This window comes from Amblyomma americanum, chromosome 2 (genome assembly GCF_052857255.1).
Source record: "Amblyomma americanum isolate KBUSLIRL-KWMA chromosome 2, ASM5285725v1, whole genome shotgun sequence".
Classification (NCBI taxonomy): domain Eukaryota; kingdom Metazoa; phylum Arthropoda; class Arachnida; order Ixodida; family Ixodidae; genus Amblyomma; species Amblyomma americanum.
Window position 1 is genome coordinate 76,707,845 of NC_135498.1, and position 27,683 is coordinate 76,735,527.

At 44.8% G+C, this 27,683-nt stretch overlaps 3 protein-coding genes across 6 annotated transcripts in view; 2 read left to right on the forward strand and 1 right to left on the reverse strand.

The window, feature by feature from the left end:
* Positions 1-8: 8 nt before the first annotated feature.
* Positions 9-7,726, forward strand: LOC144121455 (WD repeat-containing protein WRAP73-like). The gene is made up of 13 exons (XM_077654660.1): positions 9-197; positions 280-375; positions 466-522; positions 619-735; positions 1,579-1,755; positions 2,603-2,692; positions 2,785-2,919; positions 3,016-3,093; positions 3,208-3,274; positions 3,360-3,494; positions 6,669-6,752; positions 6,869-6,976; positions 7,513-7,726. The coding sequence occupies exons 1-13, from the start codon at positions 129-131 to the stop codon at positions 7,614-7,616; spliced, it is 1,317 nt and encodes a 438-aa protein (XP_077510786.1). The 5' UTR covers positions 9-128; the 3' UTR covers positions 7,617-7,726.
* cpb (F-actin-capping protein subunit beta) lies at positions 7,691-25,688 on the reverse strand. Its single transcript, XM_077654661.1, has 7 exons — positions 25,539-25,688; positions 24,771-24,860; positions 23,251-23,372; positions 18,258-18,513; positions 15,616-15,732; positions 13,291-13,356; positions 7,691-9,332 (listed from the first exon to the last, which is right to left on the reverse strand). The coding sequence occupies exons 1-7, from the start codon at positions 25,647-25,649 to the stop codon at positions 9,156-9,158; spliced, it is 939 nt and encodes a 312-aa protein (XP_077510787.1). The 5' UTR covers positions 25,650-25,688; the 3' UTR covers positions 7,691-9,155.
* Positions 25,689-26,004: 316 nt separating this feature from the next.
* The window catches only part of Pitslre (cyclin dependent kinase 11B pitslre), a 46,723-nt gene continuing 45,044 nt past the window's right edge, over positions 26,005-27,683 (forward strand). For all 4 annotated transcript variants that reach the window (XM_077654655.1, XM_077654658.1, XM_077654656.1 and 1 more), the window contains exons 1-2: positions 26,005-26,326; positions 27,231-27,358. In XM_077654655.1, coding sequence (XP_077510781.1) covers positions 26,202-26,326; positions 27,231-27,358 — 253 coding nt within the window. In that variant the 5' untranslated portion in view covers positions 26,005-26,201. The remainder of the gene's footprint in view (positions 26,327-27,230; positions 27,359-27,683) is intronic.

Consider the following 27,683-nt stretch of genomic DNA (forward strand, 5'->3'; position numbering starts at 1 on the left):
TCACGCCTCCCGTCGACGTAGATCGCGTTGCAAATATTCGCGAACGCGCGAACCCCTCTGTTTTTAACTTGCTCGCTGCGGGAATGGTTGCTACGGCGCCGTTACCTGCCTCCTGAAAGCGCCGAACGATGAGCTTTTCCCGGGCTGTGCAAGAATCTGCAGCGCTGAGCGCATTCTCGCCGAACGGAAAATACTTGGTGAGAAATTGCAACTTTCTGCAGCGATCTCGCTGAGCCATTCCATGCCGCGAGCAGGCGCGAATCCCTTCTCTGTTTACAGGCGGTCCCATTCGCCACGAAAGTCACCATATACAACGCCACCTCCTTCCAGGAGATCACTACAATTTCGAATGTGGACAATGTCGAACTCATAGAGGTAAGTTATCGTTAGCTTACTATTTGTTTATATCAGAGCGACGTGCAGTATCTTATGCGGATAATTGCATTAATTCTTACGCTTCAACAGTGGTCACCTGATTCTAAATTACTCCTGTGCGTATTGCTGAAGCGCAAGTTGCTTCAGGTAAGTAACTACATTAGACTTAGGGCGCAGATATGTTTTCACTTTCTGTTAGACTTGTTCAGCGTAATGCGCTGCTGCTAATTTTTTGACGTTTAGGTGTGGTCACCCGAAGATACAACTTGGAAATGCAGAATATCAGAAGGACCGCTGGGGCTTATAAGCGCGTGCTGGAGCCCTGACAGTAGACATATCCTAACAACTGCCGATTTTCAGGTGAGCATGTTTTTCTTGACGAATCGGTGCCGTTACCCTTTGCATGCATCGAGAGAGCTCGCTCATTTGCATATGCGGCGCGACCAGCTGAAGTTGCTCCTAATAGTGGTTTTCTTTTGTTTTGTTAAATCACTTCGAGGAATGATAACCTGGGTCCGAATTACGGAACGTCTGAAAAGAGTCTCAAAACAGTCTCAAAGGCCCGCTCCTATTGGTCGGCCCTGACCAGTCCGTGACCGCGGACAGGACCGACGAATAGGAAGGTGGCAACCAGCTCGAACCAACAACTTGCCCCATTTGAGAATGAGCTTATAAACCAGCACACACGGTTATTTATTGCTTAGAGGAACAAAATCGTTTACCCTGCATTTTTGTTGTGATGCTTTGTGGGCTGCATGTATTGGCCACTATTTTTATGCTTCCCATTGCACTTTGTGATGATTAAATTTCATACTAATTTGGGCATGCTTTATATGTCTGCATGCAGGCCCTATTCTTTTCTCTTGTAGCACACATTTTCTTGCTACAAGCATTGCGATTCAGTTTGGCAGCTTCAAACTCTTTTCTGTGGAGCTATATTGGCAGCGGAGAGTGAACTGCTACTTCCATGCCCAGTGGTTAATAATACTTCCATTTTAGATCCCACAGTTTTCCAGTAGATCTGTAATCATATAAAGACTATTTGGACTTATTGTTCAGCTAGTTGGTACATGCAGAGGAAGTGCATACAGGCACGAAAAAGAACACGCACTCAGTACGGAGTATGCAGGACTACCACTTCAGTGCGTGTTCTCTTTTCACCATAGCACTCTCCCGAACTTGGTTTCATGTTCCCCTTTTCAGGTCAGGACAACAGTGTGGTCTCTCACTGAAAAGTCTGTGCTTTACCTGAAGCAGCCCAAGTTGCTTCTGTCCCAGAAGTCGTTCAGTCAGTCTGGAGAACACTTGGCAGTCGTGGAACGAAGAGATGCTAAAGACTCAGTTAGCATTGTCAACTGCAACACATGGACCCTTGAAAAGGTAAAATTTAAAGAGCTCTTTACCTTCAGAAATATTTTGTTTCATATTCTGTTGAGGTGATGATTTAGGGCATTATGCAGAGCTGTTGGCTACATCTGGAATACATTGCAGCAGTAATTTGTTTCATGTCAAATATTATAGCCAAGCAGTGTGGTGAAGCGACTTGTCGCAAAAAAATTACTATATTGCATGTTTGAGCGGAAGCTGTTTCATGCAAAATAGATACTGAATGCAGAGAAGCAGGGAAGGCATTTTTTGCGGCTTACAGTACACTCTTAAAAGATATCCCATACAGAATGAAGAGCAAATCAAGTGAAAATGAGGAGTGGATGTTTTAAAAGACGAAAAAGGATTCAATGGGAAATATCCTGTAAGCTCAATAAACTTAGTCTTAAAAAGGTGGAGCTTACATTATTCATAATCATGAAACCCTTAAATGAAAAGATGACTTTGTTCAAGCATCCAGCTTTTAAAATGGGCAGCCATACATTAACTGAGAGACAGTTGGATGAATTCCTGGGATTCGATTAACATTCAGTGTCGTCACAAAAATAGAAAATTGTGCTAAGAACAAGCATGGAATACCTTCCAGGGCTCTGCCATGTCTTGAGATTTTGCAGTTTGTTTTTGAGAATAAACTTCAATGCAAAACTTGCATTATTTAACTCTTGAAAAACGTGCTTTGCTTTGGCAATCTTGTGCAGTCTTTTTTTTTTTTTTCAAAGCTTGCATGTCTGCAGTGGAACTGAACATATTTTAGTTGCCCATTGCCACTGCAATGTTGCATTTGCCTACAAGGCAATATTAATAGCTTTAATATGCACGAACACTGAGTCAGTTTCAACAGAACTTTCCAGTTGCGACCGAAGACCTGGCTGGCCTCTGCTGGGCTCCAAATGCCGAGATATTTTGTATATGGGAATCGCCAAGAACAGGAGTAAGTCCAAGAGTCATCGTTACTGGGTCTCTTGAGCTGTGCATATGTATTCGTTCCTTCCAACCTTCCTTTTCTTTTTTCTCAAATTGCAGTTTCAGCTGTTTGTGTTCCAGACTAGTGGTGTTCAGCTTGCCTCATATGGCCTTAATGAAGAAATTATTGGCATTAAATCCATGTCGTGGTCACACTGTGGGCAGCTGGTGTTGCTTGAGAGCTTTGATGACAAGGTAATTTGGTTACCATAGTTTTATAGCAGGTCTGAAGGAAGAAATGAACAGATCCGAGCTTTTCTTTTTCATCATTCATTTCCTTTATTCTTGCAGCTGATGATGTTGGAAACTGTTGCATGGGGCAGACTGTTCGACTTCGTGCTGCCTGAAGACCTAACATATGAGAGTGTGGCAAGTAGATTTATAAACCAGAAGCAACATACCCTTTGAAGCATTTTGTTACATGGCAATTAATCAGTGTATTTCATTGTAATCTATAATAAGGATCTTTTTTAATTTTTGTAGATTGTCTACAAGGAAGTTAAGACAAAACAAGTGATAACAAAAAAACCAAAAGCTATTGAAAGCCACTGTGAGTGCACGAAATGAATTCTGTCTCTTTGAGTTTCATCAGGTGTATCTACTCTCACAACTTGTTGAATTCTGGTGGCTCTCAGATGAAGTTGTGTCAGCACGACCAGTGAGTCTCAGGAACCTGGCAAATACCAACATTGCCAACAGTAAGGACATGCTGTCTCGTCCTACAGCTGTGAAGCTCAGTGCAACCCAAAGCTATGTGGCACGAATTTCGGGTTAGTAGCCATCTGGACACACTATATTGTTATCATCTAATGCTTTGAATGTGTGAATTATTGTTGCTGTACTTGGCTAGTGACCTGAGCCTGTCAGGAGGCCACATCCATTCTTTAGGCTTTGAAATGCAAATTTAGCTGAGCCTCGACCACCGAAGCAAGCTTCACTATAGTGCACGAAATCGTACTGTCTCTGGGGTACACGAACTTTGGTTAAGGTCTTTAGTGGCAGCTTAAGATGGGCAGTATTTTGGCGATTTTCATGACCTAGACGGGGCACCTCAGTTGATCCAATGTGATGGTGTTACGGAGGACTCCTCCAGGGGTGAAGTCTATGTGGAATCGCACTTGTTCTTAAATTTTGCTTTAACCTCACGTTAAACTTGCACTTGTTTGTCGGTGGAAGCAACCTCATGTGTATGTGGAATCGCACTTGTTCTTAAATTTCGCGTTAACCTCACGTGAGTCAAACAGTCTCATTCCTCGAGGGTGCAAAGTAACAAATGAGAAACAACAAAGAAATTGCTGTTTACCATCTGAAAACAACCAGCGTGAAGGTGGAGTGGTAGACGCTCAGTGCACACTTTGGAGAGAATTTAAATCAATGACATCAACAACGAAGAATTTTGTACAGTGAGTGAACGACAAAACCAGAAGATCATGCAAGCAAGACCAATTTGCCACGCTGCTTCGCACACAACTAGCTATAAAAGTTTCGCACTCATTGTTGCTTGGGTTTTACCTGATGAAGGTATGCTTTAATCGTTTTCTCAGTCATACATTTAATTAAGCATGTGCTACGTTAAAGGAGTAAAGATTTGTAACCGTATGCGCAAGTGGGAAGCCGGACCAATGAGGGCTCCTTTTCTGCATGCTGTCTTGGAGCAATTAATCGCACACCTCGCACCCCCAGCTAGTTCATAGATGGAAGGCATGCAGTGAATGTAAGGCAGTTATGATACTACCTCTATTATTTTCATTCAATATTCAGTTCTTCTGATCTGGCCATATGTCTGATTCAGTGGCAGTGAGTGCATGGCGTAATCGAAATGCAAAAATAATCAGAATGATATCCAGCTCTAATGGTAACATTATACCATCTCCCTTCCTCCGTGGACAAGAAAGCTTGCCGTAATAAGGCCTGCAATTAGACAGACAGTCGTTTGCATAACTTTTCACTCTTAAAATGTTCCTGTTTGTCAAGTGTGCTCGGTAGTGTTGTTGTTTCAGCATGTTGCACCTCATATTTATAATGCCCATTCTAGTTCAGGCAAATCACCTTTTTAGAAATATATAGGCTGGTTGCCTGATCAGAATTGTGCTGTCATGGTCCTGTGAGTGTTTGTTTCACTGCAGCAAGGAAGCCTCCTTTTCACGTGCTCTCTCTGTATTGCTGGCTCCGGAAAATTTACGCAATGGCCCTTAGTGGTTCTTGTCTCGTTAGTTTGCGGGCATCCAAGTAGCAGGGCTCCCAAGAAATATTTTTGGAGCGAAACTCTTGACAGCAACGTCTGAATGTGCCGACAAACGATGCAGTTTCGTATGCCGATCCGTTTCGGACTAGTTCATGGTGCCACCACAGTTTGGCATCGATTTCGTACAAATTGGCTATCAAGTAGAACCTTGATGTGTTTCGGCCAAAGAACAATGCAGCTGCAAGAGCTCTAATGGTAGCATTGTTGATGACATTAGATACAATGGGACTAAATCTTTCTATATGCCATAAGGTGGTGCAAGGTATTGAGTGCGAATGTATTTGCATAATGTCAGGTGCTAAGCATCCAAATGCAAATATGCTGTGCTTACGCCTGCTCTCACTGATAATGTAGTCCAGTGTTTCTTTCTCCTGTTAATGTTATTATACTGCACCTTTCTATTTGCCTTGCTGGGACCTTCTTCCATTATTTTTCACCACCCTCTGCCTCGAAATTCAGTAATATATATTTCTCTCTCTGCTCAGGTCATTGATGAGGGCCGGGAGGAACTGCCGTGAATCGAAATGGGGCGGTTAAATTATCTTGCCCATGACCCTGAACACATTCTCATAGAAACATTGACATGTTTGCTCATTGCTCACGCAGGAGTGATGGGCAGCAGAATGTTATACTTCAGAGTGCAGAGCGCAAATGTGACAAACTATATTGATCGAAAAGCAAGCTTCACAGTTAATATTCTGTAGTAAGCTTGCTGGGGTAGTGCTTCATCCTTCTCAGTATAGTCGCTGATACTATGTAGAATGAATGAATGAATGAATGAATGAATGAATGAATGAATGAATGAATGAGCTGTTTATTTAGAAAGGGAGGCTCAAGGCAGTTTGTTGGGGAATTGGGTTGTTAAGGGAAGGAAAAGTAGGGGTCTATTGATACATGAAGGGACGGCATGGGTGGTCCAGCCATGCTTTAGACTGCTTTATAGAGGCCACTTAGCATATTTGCCAATATCTTCCAAGATGCCATTCGCTCCGGCTCTGGTCAATGCACGAAAGTCCTCGCCATCAGTGGGAAAACCATGCTTGGCGACGAGGTCGTCTCGTCCCTTGCGGAACTCTGAACAATGGCAAACTAGGTGGTACAGGTCAGCACGACACGTACAGCCACAGTACGGGCACTTCACAACTTCATACTATGTAGAAAGCTGTCATATTGCAGCTTGCAACTAAAAAAGCGTTTTCATGTTCTATGATTGCCAAAGTTTGTGGGACACTGGATCCACCAGAAGCGCCTATCATTGCACATCCTGAACAAACATCCTCTAAATAATGGGCATATGGTGCATATCACATGTACCATTGGGGGCAAAAGTAACAGACCCCCCCCATTTCAAAGTTTCAAACCGCACCACTCTGTGTAGGGGCGCCACCTGACAAAGCACTTCTGGTGTCGAAACTGGCCCACTGCGCCAGTCTCGACACCAGAAGTGTTTTGTCTGGTGGCGCCCCTACACAGAGTGGCACAGCTTGAAACTTTGAAGGGGAGGGTCTGTTACTTTTTCCCCCAATGGTACCTACATGTGTACATTGGGGCTATTTATTTTTATTCTGATAGCTCAGGGGACAAGGCAGTTGACATTTTTTTATGGATTTGGTCTCCCACAAACTTCTGCACTTCTGCTGTCAGCATTACCCTGGTGATGTGCAGCTTTCATCGATAGCATTCCTGTTTGTCTGTGCAGCAACATTTCCAAGCATCGTTTTCATCTTGGACATCAAACGACTTACCCTCTCTGCAGTCTTAGTCCATCTGACGCCCGTAACCTGTAAGTGTTTTTAATCAGCACAGTGCGGTTGTTGTTCTGTGTGGTGTAGCTTCAGGCACGGCTTCTGCCGCTGATTCTTCAGCTCTCTTTAGTTCTTCGCTTACAAATTTGTGCAGGCATTGATTGGGATCACCAGTCTGACAAGCTTGCCATTTGCACAAATGCAAAGCACCTTTGCATCTGGTCACCATCAAATGCGGTCACTTTAGAAGTGCCATGCAAAGGTACGATCTTGTTGTACTATATGAGAATCAGTGCACTAGCTTAGAAACTTTTTTCTTGCAAGAAACGATGTCAAATCGTCCAAGATTGAGACAGAGTGATAGCCAACTTGCACATTATGAAATTCAGAAAAGTGTCCCATGTAGTGTGCCGAGAGCATCCTTTTGCACTGCTACCCTCCTTAAAATTTGCGTAGGGAAAATTGACCAGGAAGGAACAGTACTTAGGCTATCCATCAATACAATGTACTTTGTATTAGGCCTGGCAATCCAGTGGCAACAGTGTGAATGCAGTACATGACCAACTTGTGAAGTAAAAGATATTCAAGCGAGCCATACAAGTGCAAAGGTAAACGTTATGGCTGCTCATTTCAAACGAGACTTTGTGGAGTGTGCAAATGTAGCTTACTACTCTATTTGCTTGCATAATGAACACACTCAATGCACCTCCTGTACTACAACTAATTTGAGTAAATGCAGCGAAGCTTAGTTTTGCTCAACACATTTCTGGTACTAACCATCGGTTCGCAATTTTACAGGCGCTTTTCCCATCAAGTCGTGCCACTGGAATCCAAGAAGAAAAAGCCTTGTAGTGCACAGCCAAGACATGGCCGTGCTTTGCAGCCTCAGCCACCTGGACTAATAAGTGTCAAGGAAACGAAGTGCATGCACTGCAACAAGCAGCCTGCACCCACAAAAACGAAACCACACACCTCCTTTTATATGAATATAAGCCTTTTATTGTAACATCTGTGATTTTTTTTCTCTTAATATGCACCTTTCCGCTCCTTTAATGTACACCTCCCATTCCTTTCGCTTCACAAGCAGAACAGGAAGACGACCACTTATACACCAGCCACCAGCAAAAAAAGTGTTAGGCTCAACAAGTAGTCCATCATTAACAAAAACGCAGAGCAATGTGTGTGCCTCGTGGAGAGTGTGAGTGGTGTCAAAAGAAGAAACGGGCCCACGCCCATTGCTGCAGCATGCGCCGTGCACTAGCGAGCGATCGGCTTCAACGCATTCTTATTTTAACCCTTTGAACAGTTTACCGCGAGACGGAACACAGCAGAAACTGCATAGGTCAGCAACAATAAATTAAACGATCAAAAATTCATTTAAAACATATGTTACATATATTTCAATGACCAAGGCAGGGAACCACCAAGACCAATTATGATGTGGGTGCGAGCCAAAATTTGCCTACAAACCTGGCCCCTGTAACCAAAGTTCCAGGCTGCAGTGATGTCTACTTAAGCATTTGCACAATTATAACACTTGTAGGAATTGTAAGCCTACAAATGCAGTGCAGCACAAGTTTAGACTGTAGCAACAATAAAAATACATTCGCGAGGGTTCAATGCTAGCTCGCCAAGTGTGCGGCAAACAAACACACAAACTTGAGTGGTGGTGTTTTGACAACAGGGGAAAGTTGCAGAAGAGGGCAAGTTTTTCAACCACCAGCCTAACCTGTATTTTTTTTCCCTAGGGAAAAAGGCAGATATAAATGATAGAAAAAAATTACAAAGAGCAGAGCCCCTTTTGGACCATACAAGCCAGAAAAAGTGCTTTCCCATTGGTCAAAACAATCTCGTCAAAACAAAGCACGGGAATAATAAGCTCCATTGCGGCTGATTAACAAAGACAGCATCAAAATGAAAACTGCATAACATGCAATAAATGACACTCTTTTGCACAGTAGACCACACTTGCTATGGAAATCTCGGGTGGTAAATAAGCAAGCTGTAGACAAGAAAAGCAAGAGAAAGAAAAAAGTGTACACTTTATATGTTTGGTTTGCTCGTCTGGCCAGCTCTCGGAGCGCTGCTACACCCCAAAACAGAAGGCAGAGCGCCCATCCACTCTCGCGCCCCGTTTCGCCTCTCGCATGCCACCATTTTTCCTTCTCCCGAGCACGCCAGAGTCCTTTTGCACACACTTTCCCCCGGTTTGATGCAAGTAATTCATGGGTGCAGGTGAAACATTGTCTGCATGTGTCGACTGCCACCTTGAGGTGCGGAACTGTTGGGGAGGGCGCGCCCTTCATAACTGCAGTTGTGTCGGCGACGTCTGTCGAGGGTGAAGAGGCAGCACGATGTCACCCTCCCGACTTGTGACGGCAGCCGTGGCAACAGAGGCCGCCCGCAAATCTTGCTGCTGTCGTCGTCGCTGCCGGCAGTCATTAGCTGTCCTGCTTGGCCTGCTGACGGGTTAGTATTGCCTGCACCAGGTCGTTCCTGAGGGCCTCCTGCTGCTTGCGGTCTTGCAGCGGCTGTGAGGAGCGCAGGCCGTTGACGATGTCCTTCGTCTTGCCGAAGTAGATCTCATTCAACGTCGTTCTGATCTTGTTCTCCATGTCCTGCCAAGAGGGCGAGAACAAATTTGAGATTGCTTTATGAAAACACATGAGGACAATGCAATGCCGGGGCTAAGACATGTCATGCAACGTGTGTGCGCTTACTTTTTTGTACATGCTACACAAAAGGATTCCTGTGTAGCAGCATGACACCAAATGGAAAAGAGCTGACAGAGGAGAGCCTGCCGATTTAAAAAATTGGTTTTCTTCCAAGACACCTGAAGGTGCTTTCTTTTTTTTGTTGTTGTTTTACAGGGTTTAGCGTCCCAAAGCGACTTGGGCTATGAGGGACGCCGCAGTAAGGGGCTTCAGATAATTTCGACCGCCTGGGGTTCTTTAACGTTCACTGACATCACACAGTACATGAGCCTCTAGCATTTCGCCTCCATATACAGTACAACCTCGTTAATTCAAAGTCACCGGGACCGCGAGAAATCTTCGAATTAGGCGGGCTTTCGAATTAAACGAACACACCAAGAAATACGACTCAGGCAAAAAAATTTGTTGCAGGAACGCACTACCTTTATTCGGCATATTTTGAATTACTGAAAGTAATTAGAGATGCTGGTTTGGTGCATCCGGTAGTTTGCGGCTCTGAAGGTCATGTTCTGGAGTTGGTCAACTAGGTGAAACATTTCAGAACTTCCACCGTGGCACTCAACAAAACTGCGGTTCACGTTCAGCGATCCGATAACTTTACTGAGAGCAGGTGCTCGGGGAGGCTCGCTGGTGTCATCATCGCTATCGTCGCTGTCATCGCGCATGTTCGCAACAGCAGTAATCTCACTCTCAAAGTCCGAGTAGCCTGTCTGCTCATTACTCCCATAGTTCAGATACTCAGCGAAGCCGACTGCGTTGGATTCACCCTCCTCTGCGCAGAGTGCATTGATGCGGTCGCAACACTCTGCTCTTTCTTCGTCGAGCGCACATGGGTAGTCTGCATCGGCATCAACAGCGCTTTCACTGGAAAAACCAGCGTGTTCAAAACACCGCCTGATCAATGTGGGCTCCACTTGTTTCCAAGCGTACACCATGAGGCATGTGAATCCGAGGAGGTCAATGGAGCACTCCTTGCCATTATGATAGCAAAGGAGCATGCGCCCGAGCAGGTGGTGCCGATATATCTTCCTTGTGTGGTGAATGACGCCTTGGTCCATTGGCTGTGAGATCAAAGTGGTGTTCGGAGGTAAAAATACTATCCTGATGGCCTGGAGATGCTGGATGTCGCCATGTGCCGGGCAGTTGCCGACGACAAATAGGTCATTCCTGCCTGTGGCCGCGAACTTGCGGTCAAGTTGCCGCACGTACTCCTCAAATATTGCACCTGTCACCCAGGCTTTCTTACTGTGCCTGTACACGAGTTTATCCTTTGGCGGCAGCTGCACATTTTTGAAGCAGCGAGGCTTCCCCGTCTTCCCGACAACCAGTAGCAGCAGCTTGTGTTTACCGCACATGTTCGCGCCGTATAGCACAGTAATCCTGTCCTTGGCCTGCTTTCTACCCTTGATTGCGGTGTTCTTCACTGCGAATGTTTTTGTTGGCAGCATCTTATAAAAAAGCGCAGCCTTGTCAAGGTTGTAAATGTCATCTGCACCGTACTCGCTAAGCAGCGGCGCCAAAGTGTGCTTTTTCCAATCCTCAACAACGCTCTCATTAGTGCTGCCGCTCTCACCACAGACAGTGAGAAATGTCAAATTATTGCGTTCTTTAAAACGGCAAAACATCCGTTACTGCACTTGAATTCTTTGTGCCCAAGTTGTAGAGCTAGGTCGTTGGCCTTCTCCCGCAGTAGCGTTCCATTGAAGGGAAGGTGGGCTGCGTTTGCTTTCTGCAGCCAGCGAAGCAGAGCAGATTCCACATCTTGATACATGGGAGCCCGCACTCATGACCGCTTCGAAGAATATGTCTTGCCGTAAGCCTCTGGTATTTTCGACTTGTTGCTCAGTATTGTGGACAATGTCGAGAGGGGCACACCGTGCCTTTTAGCCAACTCTGTCTTGGAACAAGCGTTCTTGCCTGCTTTTTGGATCAAGCAAACTTCTGCTGCAACGTTAAAGTCTTGTACTTCGGAATTTCGTTCACTGGTACGGTCACAAAGCTAGCACTTCTGCACAGCCCCCCCAAAAAAAACAACGGCACAGTAGCCGACCCCTAACCGCCGCGCACAACACAAAGAAATGGCGCAGGCAAGACCTGCGTGGTGCTGGTGGCGACGTACAGTACTTGCAGCGTCGGAGGCACGGGGAAAGAGCGGCCGCGGTACAGAACACGTGCTCCCGGTGACGCTGTGCGAAGAGAGGGTGAAGCACGCCGTAGGATGGAGTGGGGGCGGGATCACGTGATAAAAACCGGTATGCCCGCCGCGTTGCAGTGAAGCACGTCTTCTCCTCAGCAGGCGCGCGTTTCGGCGGTCAGCGGGATGCACTGTGGACAGATTTTTGTGCCGTGAGTGCTCCGGCTGGGGTTCTTCGCCCATAAATCATCGCCATTGCTATGTGGCTTTGCCTTGCGGCTCCATAGGGCTGTCGTTTCGCCGGGTTTGTGGCGAAACATGGATCAGGCATTGCCGCATAGCACCCCAAATTTTCGAATTCACCGGGCTGGCGCAAGCCGCCTGTTTGAATTATCCGACCAAATTTACATAGGAAAATATGGGACCGCAGAAAACCTTCGAATTATCCGGGATTTCGAATTAACAGAGTTCGAATTATCGAGGTTTTACTGTAAATGCAACCGCCATGGCTGGCATCGAACCCATGTCTTTCGGGTCAGCAGCCAAGCACCATACCCACTGAGCCACCGCGGCGGCTACCTGTAGGTCAGTGGTGTAGCCAAAAATATTTTTCGCGAGGTGTTATATGCAGCCAGTAAAAAAAAAAGAAGAAAGAGAGCCTGCACCCAAACATCTTAGTCATTTTTCTGCTGTAATGAAGCCAAAGGGTTAGTTGTTTCGTTGACTGTAATATTTACATAAAAATAAGCACACACACAGCACTACAAGGGCCTCATTCATAAAGGACATTTTATTTTTCACACAAAAAAAGACAGTCGTAAGAAAAATCACGGATATTTACAATATTTTCACATAATATACAACACAAAAGCTTCTGCTCTACAAAAAAGTCAGCAACTGCGAACGAATGGCGTTTGTCAAAATTTCTTCCCCACGCATCTGAGCCTGCGCCCAGACGCAGAGGCGCGTTAAAAAAATGCACCTTTTATATTCGCGCTAGTTTATCATTTGAGGACAATGCAAAGGATGGAAAAGTAGGCTAACATAAAAAGGTATGTTTTATTGGGTGAACTATGCCTACAATTAAAAGGAATGCCAAGCATCGTCGTGCAATAGCGAAGAGTAACTATTTTCTACACTTCCTATAAGAACAGGAACTACTTTGTCAACAAATTGACACTCTTCTTATTTTTGTTTTTACATACTATACGATGTGTGAATAGCACGGGCAAAAAAAAAGGTTGAAAGGAGGGGGGAGAGGGGAACGCAGCGCTCAGAAAATTTAGGGGGTGCTCAGACACCGACACACCCCCCTTGGTTACGCCCCTGCTTTCGGCCAAAAATATTTTGTACTTTACACAACCCAATCCCGAACAGATATTGCAGCACTGCACCTGAATATGCAGTGAGCAATTAACTAGGCTGTATTGAAGCTCGTGGCCGTTTTTATTTTGCGAAAAGCAATGAAGTGCTTGTTATTGTTTGGAAAGCAAATTTTGGGTTCGGAGATATTTCTCCCGTAATACACATAAACTTCCTTCAACTGCAGTGATTTATAAGAAGCAACACAAACCACTATAAGGTGGTCCCTTCTGCCTAAAACCATATACCAAAAGTTTGTGCAAGTAAGCACACTTGTGCAGATGCTAAGGAACTGACTGTCCCAGAAGCACCTCACCTTATCTAATTAAAAATGATTCCTTTCTTAAAGACACGAAGGGAACATACCTCAACCATTTTGCCAATGTTGGCAATATGAGGAACTGCTTCACTGACAGCACTGTCTTGCTCCATCTGCAGGGAACAATAGATCAAAAAAGACATATGCATGATGTTCGGTACTGTTAGTGGACATCATACGCAAGATGTACAATTGCCAGCAGAAGCTCACGCCCAGCTGCCTGGTATTGACAACAGTGAGTGAAGAACGCACATTCTCTCATGCTTGGAATCATTTCAGCCAATTTGCTTGTGTGATGGCACTGAAATAAATATTTTTCCACAGATCTGCATCTCGTCAACATTTGCTGCCAACTGTACATCATATGCAAGATGTCAACATAAGTATGTTCATGATCAGCATACCGACAAAATTCAGTACTGTTCAGCAAATTTTCAACCAACATCACTTTTTCATTACTAAATGGGCTTTATGATGACTTTTTTCGTAATACAGAAGCATTTTCCACAACTTTACAGACATAATATAACACACGTCGAGACAAGCACCAAGCATATCCAGCACCCGGCGAAGCAAAATAGTGGAACAGTGTCTCTTTTGCACTTCACGCGCTTACTGTCCGTGTTGGGTACACATGCATAATGCAATCTCTAAGAACAGGGTGAAAAGCACGTATCTGTGCCTTTGAGACACGACTTTATAGCTGCAAAATTTTTTTACAACCCAGCCATTCATTTTCAGATGCATTTATTGCCACTCCCAAACGACCAGCATCAGTGTTATATACAGATGGACACCAGTAAGCGCACTTGGGTTGAGTAAAGAGAGTTCAACTCTCTTCGAGACAAGTGCATTCTGTAGCGCTAAGGTCTGCCATCTACAATGCACGAGTGACACTAAAGGCAAGTGCAACTTGTTCAAAGTGACACAAAACTGCCCATGTCACAAGGGCATTAACCCCATAGTGGACTTGGACAAGCCAGACTCGTCATAAACTGTCAATTCTGGCTACTGAGGAGTCCAGCCTGTCGTGTGTTTTCTGACACCGTGTCTGGTTTAAGGTAAGTAAGGCTCATCCCAAGCATTTTTTTGGTTTGCCAACAGATTAAAGTGGGGGTACTAAAAGACCATTTGGTACCGTTTTTGAAAAAAGATGTGTCCATAAGGGAGTTGTGATGTAAAAATAACAAGCACAAAAGCTGAAACACTACACCAGAACCAACATCTTACTTTTTTAAATCCTGAGCCACTTTAAAACATCTTCCTCAAGTACCCCTTGCAAGGCTCCATGAGCCTGCTTTGTCCCTCGCACCCAATGCCATTGCATTGGCTTCGATTTTTTTGTGCTTTGACACAATCACGTTCAGCACTGATGCCGGTAATCTAAGCTCACTGCCAACATCGATCCGTTTCTTCTTCTAGTTATGGTCAATGACTGCTACAGTACACAGCTTTTCCTGCAAGGACAACGGCCTGCACTTTCTTGACACCTTGGCTGCCACCTGATGGTCACTATATGAAGAGGCAAGTAAAGAGGGGCCATAGGGACTGCCAGTCTGGCAGCGCACATGTGGCAGTGATGATGAAAATGATACTGTCGGCAAGCTCACTGGATAAGGTAATCAATGGGAAAACCCACAGCAAGCCAAAAGAAACACATGTCTCGCTACACTGCCAATACATGCAGGAATTTAATGACCACAGGATTCTTGGAGGCTCTGTGTTCCAGGTGAAAACCACTGCTCAGAGCGCCATTTACTGTTTACGACAGTATTCCAGCATAAGTGCTCACTTGGCTGGCCGAAACCGAGTGCCATTGCTATCGCTCTCTGTCTGCTGCATAGAGCAAACATGTTGACTCTGCCAGACGCCAGGAGCGGAAAATCGGGGATGCGTAGTGGCGTTGCCACGTGACCTGGCCGGACAAAGCAGCACAAAGAAGTGGCCATGGCGGCTGACTACTGCTGCACTTCTGCTTTTCATGTTGCACAGGCCCAGGCTTGGCCTGCTCGTGTATCAGTACACCCTCCATTGGTCACAAAGTTTATCACGCGGTCAGAGTTCAGCAAAGTTATGAACATTTTTACTGGAAAACAATGGTATCCAGGAGTGCATGAAATGAAAACGCATTTTTACAGCCCATAATTTTGAGCATATGAACTGGGTATCCACAAGATTCTACTGTACACGGAGGCCAAGCAGAAACATTGCAGGGAAAAAAAATTTAGCTGGCTAGACTTCTAAAACAGTTCTGAAAAAGCTGCTCCTTGACACAGAGTGGATGGTGGCGGATTCACAACCAAAGAATGGGCCCAAAAAGGGGCCAGCATAACACAATAGTCCCCAAAGGTTATGCCCTCTCAGAATCTCACCTGTCTCGTGAGGCTGCCCCCAAGGTTCATCGTTCCCGAACCAGGCTTTTTTGTCTGCAGCCACAGCATGGCAGTCGAGGTCAACTTGTAGTGTGCATTCCGGCCACTCGATTTTTCCTGAAAGCATCAACACCGTAAACATGCATGCCTACGCTGGCAACACAAAGAAGGGCACTCCCCACTTGACTCGCTGCGAGAAACGCCTGAGGGTCGCGTGCTCTTCTTTTGAAGGGACAGTGAGGACTAATTTACCCAGTTCTTTTTCTTGCTAAAAATTGACTGTTTAGCTCTTTATGGCTTTGTTGATGCTTGTTTGAGAGCAAATTACTCACTTATTGCTGAAGAAATTGAGTATAAAATGAAACAATCCGACCGCATCATTCGATTCGAACTACTGATGTCAGTAAAGAAAGGGTCACCACTTGGAAGTGAATGGAAATGTGGCCTAGCCTCAGATTTGCAACAACAAAAAGAGTTGTGGCGTCACTGCAGTCTGACTGAAAAAGGCCAGTGGCAGCAATATCTGTACAATTGTATCATGATGTTACGAGCACAGTTGATACAAATTCTCCAGGGGAATTACATTGTGCACAATGTGCACAATTTGGGTGTTCCGAACACTCTCCCATGCCACTTGATCGCCAGTGAGATTAGTAAGCAGCAACGAGTGGCTGTTAATAAATCCTGTTAGCCCTAAACAGGTCTGCATGAACATTTCCCATGCTTCTACATACAGATTTTGTTCATATCGTATGATATGAATATCTTTCGCAACCTCGCGAATTTGCATCATCGAAATTTTACTATATTTTATTTTTTGTCTTCTGTAGCTTTTAAAAACTCTGGTTTCAGCAAACACAGCTAATCATTATAATGTGGAAATCTAACAATTGACTAACTTCAATCTGTTGTGTGTCCCTAATATCCGAAACTGAGTGAAGCAAGCTACAAACAAAACTATGACTTGATATAAAAATAGCCTACATACAAAACGCTCCTTCAGGCCTCAAAATTTCAGTTCTATTCGCCGTAACAATAGTTGACAATGCACTTCCAGTCATGCCATACTGTGCCTCTTTGAAAACCCGAGACACTTTGTAGACAACAAGGATAGGGATGATACTTCCCTGCTCAATTGGATTAAATGGTGAGAGAACAAGTGAGCAGATTTCGCAAGATGATAAAAGTCATATGAGGTGCACCTAAGCTGGTCTCACTAAGAAGTGAAAAAAGAAAAAAAAAGATGGCGCAACACAAACCACTGTTCTTACTTTTTTTCACACTCCTGTGCATGCATATACAGTCAAACCCACATATAACGGCCCCACTTAAGACGAACTTTCGCTTATAACGAACGAGAACTGCGCGACTGCCAAAATATATATTGTTCCAATGGCACAAAATCACACGTATAACGAACGTCATTAAGCCCTGCTGATCGGTTACAGCGAACGGACGGCGTAAACCCAGCACCGCGATGAAAGATAACCTGCCTCCGACCCCTTTGTGCGCCCGGCGTGCAGTATGTTTTCTGGCCGAGCCTCATCCCAAACTGCCCGCCTCGTTTCGTGCCGCTCTCAAGCGAACTACCCTTTCACCGCCGACGCGCCTTCCAAGATCGCCTTTCCACCACTCCTCGCAACTCCGCTTCACTCTCCTCACACTCTTGCAAATCTGCACGCGGCCTCCGCGATCAACCGCGCTTCTGCCGATCGCGGAGGCCACGCTCTGTGAAGCAGGCCTTCCGTGGGAGCCAAGAGGTGGCTGCACTGACGCTCACGGATGCCCCTCATTGGTCTCTCCACTGGCACTGTGCATCTGTATCTTTAGCTGGACTGGCTTGATTGCCGCCTGTGTGTGTTGCACGTCTACCCCATCGCGCGTTTTTGTCACTCTTGTTGCGGTGCGGACGTTTCGTTGGCTTCGTTCAAATCTCGGGGCCCTGGTTGTTGGCGGACGGGAACACCGTGCCCATTTCCATTGTATTCAGCGGTAAAGATGACGAAAGCGACCTGGGCGGAGGTGACGGCCAATGGCGAGCGGAACTCCTTCCGCAAGGCCGGCTTCGTCGAGTGTCTGATGCCGAGCCTGATGTTTCGGGAGATAACCAGCCCGGCGGCGATTTGTGGCAGCGCGTCATCAACTCCGACATGGGGGGGTCATGACACTGGTTGGAATGATTTTATTTCTGTCGATGACGACGCCGACACCGCGGAACTGTGCACGGACAAGGGCATCGTTTCTGAAGTGCGGGACGAGAGTGACGCGGAGGAATCGGATGAAACTTCAGAGCCAGCACCCATAAGCACACCTGTAGCAATGGGTTACATAGGGAGCCTCAGACAACTTAGTCTACGCCAAGGGCCTCTGCAAAGATCACGCTTCTGCTTTAAATAAACTGGAAACCTCCCTCATCGGATCTGCGCCTCAGCAACAGACGTCCACCATGGACTTTTTCGCAAAGAAAAAATTTTGTGTTTTGACAAGCAACTGTCTTTAAAGCTGTGGTCCACTTACTACGAACTTCGGGATATAACGAACAAACGCCGCGTGACCCTCATGTTCGTTATAAGCGGACTCGAATGTAATTGATGCACAAGCACTGAATTAAGCTACAAGAAAGGAATGGTCAATGGGCCTACCTGCACTTCAACGACATGGATGGAGTCCCAGCTGCCCATGATCTTCTTGGAGCCATCGCCACCCTTCTTGATGAGCACCACGCCAGCAAAGCCGTGGTCCAGGTCCCAGAGATAGACGGACGAGACCCCGCCCTCAAAGTACATCTCCCGATACTGGTCAAACGCCTTGTTGGCGTCCACTTCCAGCTTGCGCAGCCGTTCTGATGGAAGCGCGCCGTCCTCCAGAGGGGGTTCGTAGTTGTTGCTCCATGGGGACCTGCGACCCAAAGGGTAATCATTCATTAACCATTTTGCTCCGCGCCATAGGCCATCCGTCATATATGACCAACGTTTTGAACAAGCTGCACCACCTAGTTTGCCTCTATAGCACCAACTATTTGGTTTCAGTTTTGTTTTTTTTTCATTTTCTAATGTGAGGAGGCGACATGGAAACTTTGACCGGACGTAATTCGCTGAACGGTGATCGTGAAATCCGTTTCACTGTGCTTCGAAAGACCACACCGAGGACTTTCATCAGTTCTGATAGTCATTTTTTTTTCTTACAGTATGTCAGAGAACGATATGAAATGGCCGGATTTCAGTTCTGGCAGTGAGACTGTCTCAGAGGCCCGGGACATAGCTTGTGCTCGCACGTGTTTTGTTTCACCATTCAAGTTGTATTGTATGTAGTGCGCTTAATTTGTAAATGATGAGAGGGGTTTTATTAGGTGCTGAAGGGTCCTCGCAACATACTGCCTAAATGTTTTACAAATGCGCAAGCACATTTTTTATTATTGTGATGGCAAGGAAGGCCACGCCCCCTTTACACCACTAGAAACCATTTGCTACCAACCGAAAAAAAAAAAAAAAAATGGAGAAAAGGAGGAACTGCAAGCTCTGCTATAAGTTTGGTTTATGGGGGTTAACGTCCCAAAGCGACTCAGGCTACGAGGGACGCCGTAGTGAAGGGCTCCGGAAATCTTGACCACCTGGGGTTCCTTAACGTGCATTGACTTTGCACAACACACGGGCCTCTAAAATTTCGCCTCCATCGAAATTCGACCGCCACGGCCGAGATCAAACCCGCGTCTTTTGGGTCAGCAGCCAAGCACCATAACCACTGAGCCACCGCAGCGGCGCAAGCTCTGCTATAAAAACCAAGAACAAGACTCAGAATAAGTGTAATGTGCAGCACATTCCAGATCTACCTCCACTTCATGTCCTCACACAACTGCCACGGAAAGTGCAGTCCATTATGTACACAGCTGAAAATTGCAAACAGTAGCTAAAAACATGTGCAACATTTTGTATACTATATCAATTTTTTTTGTGACCAACTTCTGGCTCAGTGCAGCGGCTTACTTTTGTTTTGCTTGTGTTTATTTATGTTACCAGCAGATTTAACCAAAAAAATTTCGAAAACATTTGCATGCACAATTCTGGCATTTTTTACATTCAGAAGATCCAGACAGATGCGTTACAATGCACAGTGAATTTGGCACTTCTTGAAGAAATAATGTTTACAGTAGATTTCCATTAAAATGAACTCCGTTAGGACGAATCCTCAGATAAGATGAACAAGTGAGACCAGTTGGTCGGTTTCCCATGGAGCTTAATGTAAAAAAAAAAAAAGATCCACTGAACTGTTTTGAGTGTCATTTGGTCAAGACGAGAGTTTGCAGCAACCGCAAACCATGGCGACCCCACGTAATGGCACTCAATGACTGCCAAGGAAAGAAAAAGAATATGAAATACTTCAGCGCAAAAAAAAAAGAAACCCCCACGAGAGGTTTCTCTGCACCCTCATGCAAAACCTCGGGGAAGCCGTTTTTGGGAGCCCGCGTTCTGGGGGAACGCTCTCTTGCCGGTGCGGAAAAGGCAGGGCACCATCATGCTTGCTTTGCCGCAATGGTCATCTCTCGCCATCGCGTGCGTCTTATGTACCACGTGTTGCCTCCCATAGATTAAAAGAGGCACACATGCACAAAGTGCACCCGCTCATTGACTAGGGCCTTCTGAACTCCAAAACCACATTTTCAATTGACACGGAGTAGCAACATGCATTATCGCAACACATAGATGGACAGATATTGACGGCGCACAGCGCATGCATTGCCTGCGGCGGACGGGAAGGCATGTGGAGCACCTGTATGTAGTGTTGGTAACAGCTATGCTGCGGAAGGAGCGGGATAAGAGAGATGCACAGCTACCCTACTGAGCACCTTCGAAGCACATGAAGCAGGATGGAAAACAAAAACAGAAAGAACACACACTAACAGATGGCAGCTGCTGTTGGACACAGTGAGGAAAAAAAGTAAAAAAAAAAACTAGACAATGCTATTTTCAAGACTGATAATGTAAGCTTGTTTCTTGCCCCCAGTGTTCAGCTCACTTCATGCTTAGTGCAATAAATGCTCTCTTTGCAATTACCCTTTCTCTGAAAAGCTACTTTATTCATTGTTTTCATGTAACATGTATATCAGGGGGTCTCAAACTTTTTTGCCCCAAGGAACTCCAACAGCCTTCAAAATGTGCCAAGGAAACCCTCCACCCCCCATCACAATCGGTCATTACAGGCATCACAATTGGTTGATGTTACTTGTGAATGAATAATTGCTTTTTTTTTTTTGCTGCTTCATTCACTTTTGTAAGTACAGTGTTTACTCTCGTAATTTGTGCACTTTTTTTCTTTATATTAGGGCTTCCAAAAAGGGGGTGTGCAAATTATGCAAAAATTTTCTGAGCATGTCCTAAAACCTCTACAAAGGCCGTAGCACGCAATATGTACTGTATATTGCCACCTATACGTAGACGTCCCACCTCGCACCTCTCACTGGCCAACAAAACAGTTGACTCCAAATATAAGATGTATACCCCCTCCCACACCACCCCAAGTTATGTATTTCCCGCGGGATGGCATGACGGAGCGTGCGCAATAAGCTAGCAATGATACAATTGCCAAGCCAGCAGTGGGAGGCAAAGGAGATAACAGGCGATAAAACAATGCGCTCACATGCGGCCTGGCTGATTAGCGGAAAACCGAACAGCAAACAGTACGGTAGTTTCGGATTCGGACGCACGTGTTACTGTTTGCCCGGGAAAGCGACCGCCAGTGCGAGCAAGCCGGGTAAGCTGCACACGATTTGTGCCCTTGCCGCTCCCACCTTTCACTACCGCACACAGCGACGCAGTTGCGCCGTTCTTCCCAAGCCTGCCTTGCACGCACCCACGTACATGCTGCTGGGCTGGTGCAGCAGAGAGCGCAATATACGTGAGTAAAAGTTTTTTCTTTTTAAAAATCCAGGTAAATAAGCTAGGGGTGCTCAAATTATGAGCGGGTGCAAAATAACGCGAGTAAATGCAGTATTTATTTAGTTTTTTTTTCAGCTTTAAGCGTCCAGTTTTTACTCGATGTCCATCGCTCACTCATGTTTAGAACTAAGCCCCAGGACAAAAATGCAGAAAAACTAGACACGTTCCCCCACATTCGCACACTTATCTGGCTGGGCTGCGCACAGAATCACGTGACACCTTGTCTGGCTGGCTTTCATTGGCTATCTGCCGCTCACCGCTCTGGCATCAACATGGCTTCAGCGTGCACTTCACGCTTCAGAAGCACTGCAGGCTTCAGGGGCACTTCTGTTAAGATGAACTTCTCATAAGACGAGCAAATTTCCTGGTCCCTTTCTGTTCATCTTAATGAGAGTGGACTGTAGCATTTTAAAACAAAAAATCTCATTTTTTCACAGTAGGAAAGAGGTAACAAGAGACCTTCAGATAAAAAAAAAATCCAGGTCTGTCATCACAGACGATAATTCAGTAGAGCCCCATTAATTCATAACAATGCATTCACACAATAAACAGACAACTGTAGATCATCTGTATGAATTTACTGCCTCACGGACTGCTAAAACCTCACTATCGAACATAGAGTAGGTAGTGCATTTCATCCAATACAGATGATTAATCAAAATGTAATAATCAAAGGCATTTCGAATATGTTAGGTGATTAATTACCACAAATGTCTGAACGAGGTATCCACCTGGCCAGATAAAATCCAACCTCAGAAGTGGTTCCCTCCCCATTTACACTGGCAGTCTAATTATATATCCTGACATCTGTCATCCATTTTCTTTCTAATGCCATTGTACCTTTCACTAAGTAGCTTCACACTTTCGTTGTGTTTTCGTTTGTCCTTTTCTTTTTCTCTATTCTCCTTCACAATGCCCCACTGCTTCAGTATGTAAATACACATATAAATAAACTATGCACCATTGCGACTTTCTAGCCGTTGGGTCTACCATTCCCCCAACTGTGTCATGAGCATATCTTGAAGAGTACTGCCTTCCATAATCACCATAGCAACAGGTATATTTAAAAAAAAAAAAAAAGGTTGCATTTCCAATCCTCTGTTACGGTACCTCTTATAAAGTTACAAACACTATCGGATATGAACACAACCGGACACAAACGCTGCTGGCAAAGCACTTGCTATCTGTGACGAACAAATGTACCTGCACACAACAGGCAGCAAAAAGCAAGTTTCATGAGTTATTTACAAGCCGTACATAGCTGCAGGATAAAGTAATCTTGTCATGGCACGATAAAAACACAGCTTATGAGAGCGATTTTCCTTTTTTTTTTTGCCATTTCACTACTGCAGACAATTTACAATACCTTCAAGCATAAAAAAAATGTGGCCCATAATAATGGCACCGAACTATACCAAGGAACTTCCCCAAAGGCACGTTCCCACGAAAGAGGGCCATTAAAGTGCTGATAGACACGGCCACCACAAAAGAACCACGTCAAACAAGCTAAGGTTTCGCACTTTCCCCATGCACCTGCTGCTACATCTTCATTTCAAGTTCCTATTTTTAGGATGAAGATGGAAAAGTAATTCAACCTGACAGCAGCATGTGACTTGGGCATCCTTGTGTATTTTACACAAAAGAACTGCGATGAATCACACATCTTGGTAAACCTTAAACACTGCAAAATGATTAATGTTACCTGTAAGAATCGCCATCTCTATTGTAGTCGCAAAGCAGATAGTCCTTGTTACACTTTTTATCAGTGGCTATCTTCAGAGGTTGGTCGACTGACGACAGAAGCTCTTCACAAAGTCCAGGCACCTAAAAAAGAAATGAACAACTTAACATTGCAAGCATAAAAAAAAAAACGCATGCTAATAAAAACATTAAAAAGGCAGTATAAAAAGAGCAGAAAAAGGCATATTCATGGAAAAGGAGTTTTGAGCCAATGGAACATAAAAGAGACCACAGACAAAGGACGAGCATTTCAACCTTAGTTGCCACTGAACATGCATAACTCATTTTTAACGAATCCGTCTTTCATGCTGCAGTGATTGAAATCGCTTGTCAAGCACAACAATTTATGGGCGCCTGCAAGGCCCGAGCCAGCTGCCTGTGGTGACATCACTGGGCATTTTTTCCCCTCTTTTTAGTAATTTTTTTGCTCTCTTTTGAAACATTAATATAATAGTATAACCGCTTGTGAGCAGTAGGCAACTTGTCTTGTGCTCTAATAGTGGTCATTTCATTAACAGAAATTATGAGGACCAGCCGCTCAACTTACTCACTGGCAAAACATTGTCATTCAGGAAGTGTACGGCAGCTGCATAGCGAGTTTCTGCAGTTATTTGGCATCCATGTTATTAACTCTTAGCAATCTAAACTGACTATATATGGGAATTTGTTGTACCTTTAATATGAAACATCAAAGTAACTTATAATGATAAAAGGTTTAGCAATGCACCTTATAAACATGCTTGGACTAATTAGATGTGTTGCATGGAAAGGGGAAAAAGATAAATGCAAAGCCAACAGGGATGTGGTTATTATGGCATATAAGCACTTATCAAAATTATAGATAAACAGGGAAGATAGGGTACAATTTCCCACTGCAGGCATTTGCATTTTTCATCAGGGACATATACCCTGCACTGGCATCATTCAAGCACTTTCTCAGTTAGCTGCGTGTGTTATCCAACAGAATCCTTTACAAGAAGGAACAATTAAAAGAGCACCATTCAAGTTCCCAATACAGGCGTGCCTTTCAGGATTGTACAAATCTGCAATTGTGACTTGCTGAACACTGTTTACTTCAAAAATCACAAATACTTCGTAGCAAATTTCCAACTTAAAAAACCAGACAACACTACAGAATTCTAAAACAATCTTGGAGTTGACTGCTTCCAACAACAAAGAGCTGTTGAACAGCTCATTAAAATGCACGTATCCTCCTTACTTACACAGCACCTCTAACGTCTTTACATGGCACTGCATTGTAAGAAGCCCGCTAACAAGATTTTGTCCGAGTTAAATGCCAACTCGCTCAGCTTCTTAAAGCCGAAAGAACACTAAATACGAATTCTTAAAAGAACGAATCGCGACAATAAGCCTGAAAGTAACATACATTTTTCGCATACCATCGCTTTTGCATTAATACTGACAGAACACTGACACACACCAAACAATACAATTGTTACATGCGATAGTTAAAGAACTCACCAGGTCTATTAAATCGCTCAGGTTTTTCTCTATCTTCTGAGGCGGCAACCTCCTCATGAGGTCGAGGGCGGAGTCGAGCTGTTGTTCTGTCTGTAAAGAGAGGCACCACACACACACACACACAGCATGCTTACAAAAGTGCCAGCGCACGGGCACAACTGCAACACGCGCAACACGGATGGCTCGAAATAGCGCAACGGAAGCAGCGGAGCTAGACGTAGTAGAAAAATACAAAACGAATGCCATGTTTACATTGCAAATGAGATTGTTATGAAGATTTACTGCGCGCTATGTGTTGCCTCCAAAGCACTTCGCTAGTCCAGTTGCGCTCCCGGTGGGCTATCCTCAAACGTGGCCGTCAATTCGTGCGCAGTAGAGCGCATTTCTGCTGTCGTCAAATGCGACGATCATTGAAATCCTTCGCATGGTCTGATATCGCTCATAGACGCGAGTCGAGATAAAATAACTACACGAACCAGCGTAAGTTCAACGCGCAGGTTTGATGGCTGTTCTCCACGGCATTAAACACCTCCATTATAAGACATAAACCTTGATGAAGATGGGAAAATTAGACGACAGTGCTCGCTGCTTTATGAAACACTACTTAAAAGTGTGCCGGCGGTGCTGACTTAGGCTTAATCCTGCCATCTCCTTCTAGTTTTATCGGCTTACATTAGCAACGACGGGACAAGCGAAGCAATTTCAACTGTCCATAGCAGGCCTAACAATTTCTTGAGCGCGGATCACACGGGCGGCGAATAAACTTACCGTCATTGTGAACTTTGCGAGCAGAAAATAATTTGCCAACGCCCTCTGAAAGCAAACGGAAGTGGTAACACCGCAACACTCGTATCGGCCCAAGGGCCAAGTCGGCCTCATAAACTACGGAAGTCAACAAGCGGGCAGATTAGCCAGGAATAGTCAGGACCCGTTCTCATTTTCCGCTATTCTTTGTGCAATACTAGATAGACATCATACAGCTAGCTAACTCAGAAATAGTTTACAATTTTTCGAATATTTAAATTCGGCTTACATTTACACGACGTAAATAAGCCTCATACGTCGCTCAAAATTGAGACAGTTTATCCGTTCATGTGAAAAAAAATTTTTTACATAAAAATTATAGTTGTAATTTCTCCTATTTGCTGCTGATTTATAAAGTGGGCTAACGTTCAGTATTCATTCGTCACGCGAATGGCGAACACTAGCTAGCCATGCTGGCCACAATGAACTTCCTCTATCACGCAATGGCGTCTGCGCCGTGATCAGACAAGCGCAGTGAACAGTTTTTTGCTGGTTTTCTCTCAGACAGGATTAAATATTGATGGTTTTTATTCCGCTTTGAGACGTCACTTGCTTTCGCCATAAGAAGCCAATGCTTTGCGCCTGAAGGAATCCAAGCTTTGCTGACAGTCCGCTGTAGCCGCCGCGATGAGCCGTAGTTCAAATGATTCCGAAGAAGATGGTGAGATTGATCGCGAAGAAACACGCTATAGGATGCTTACGAGCAGTGTTCCATCTCCCGCAAAGGACTACGTTGACCAAGCGGATGAAAGGTAAGCTCTGGTATTTGCAGCGTAATTTGTGATTCTAGTGCAAGCGCAGACGAATGAACACACAAGCGGGGCCACAAGCGGTTCATTCGCCCCTTCCCAGTCGGTCCTCAGTGGGTTGGACATTTGCCTTGGCTAGTAGTCATTTACTGGAGCGCAGAATATGCTGAAGCTCCTGCCTTAAAGCCTAATATCGATGTTGTTTGCCGATTGTCCGTAATCGAGTGTAACTGCTGATGCTTGGAATTTACATAATGAAGCGGCTGTGATCCACATTGCGTTCCCTGTGACAATGGCTTTCTTGAGGAAGGTTTAAGATGCTACACTGCATGGACAATGCTTAACATGGAGGCTTTCATTTCTATGCGAGTGCTTTCAGCGATAAAATGACACTTAACGAGGTCCCGGTGATTTTTGTTATCTTCTGCAAGATTACTGCCAGTACTCAACTTATTTTGAGAATGTTTGAGGCTGCTTCTAATGATTTTTTTTTTGTGGTACTCATTCGAGAGAGCCACCATAGCGCTTCTGCTGAAAACAGGCTTGCACTGAAATGTCAAGAGACTGGTGTTGTAGGCTATTATTTTATTGTTTCTTGTTAGCTTATGCTCTAATCGGCCAATTCATAACCAGAAAGTGGCATGGCAAGCAACACATCGTCTGATGTCAAAGGATGGGAAGAATCTAAATGGAATCATCACAAATACTGGCCTTCGGTGTCTCTCATGTGAAGCACCCAGTTCCTGCAGAATAAGCTTCTTCGAATTTTTCTTTTTTGTTACGGTTCTGCAGTTGCCTGCCTGCATTTTTTTTTTTTTACCCCAGCAAGCATCTATTTTTGTATCTTCCATAGCGAAGTTGTGAAGTTTCGCTCTGCTCATGTATTCTTTGCATGCTCGTTGCACAGTGACAGCTATGACACAGAAGATGGTGGGGAGGACATGCTGAATATACAGCCTCCCCAGGCGACCATAGTAATTCCCAAGCGTGACCGAAGGGACCGCAAGAGAGATAGGCATTCAAGAAAACATGAATGTGAGCAGGACACCTTTTATCTTGGATTCATTGTGCTTACTCTTTTCTTTTCTAGTTGTCAGTGCATTCTTGAAACCATGTTTTAAAGGGCCCCCTATAAATACATTTGAACATTTTAAATCAGCAAGCTCACTACTTAGGATACATGGCCATGACTGTCTTCGGAGTACATTATTGCTCCACACATTGTAGGGTACTCGAAAATGCAAACAATATACTGTAGTGGCAAGGTGGCAGCAGGACCAGGCTTTTTTTTTCTGTTGCTGCTTCCAGGGCTTGTATAGAATGTGCTATGATGTTGTGCTCAGAATGCAGTGTGATTGAT

Excerpts from the sequence above, each read along its gene's own strand:
- LOC144121455 (XM_077654660.1), top strand. The coding sequence starts at position 129 with ATGAGCTTTTCCCGGGCTGTGCAAGAATCTGCAGCGCTGAGCGCATTC. Across the intron at positions 2,920-3,015 it reads TTGAGAGCTTTGATGACAAG|CTGATGATGTTGGAAACTGT; the intron begins GTAATTTGGTTA and ends TTATTCTTGCAG. Across the intron at positions 6,977-7,512 it reads TTTAGAAGTGCCATGCAAAG|GCGCTTTTCCCATCAAGTCG; the intron begins GTACGATCTTGT and ends GCAATTTTACAG.
- cpb (XM_077654661.1), bottom strand. The coding sequence starts at position 25,649 with ATGAGGCCGACTTGGCCCTTGGGCCGATACGAGTGTTGCGGTGTTACC. Across the intron at positions 24,861-25,538 it reads TCGCAAAGTTCACAATGACG|ACAGAACAACAGCTCGACTC; the intron begins GTAAGTTTATTC and ends CTCTCTTTACAG. Across the intron at positions 15,733-18,257 it reads TCCATGTCGTTGAAGTGCAG|GAAAAATCGAGTGGCCGGAA; the intron begins GTAGGCCCATTG and ends TGATGCTTTCAG.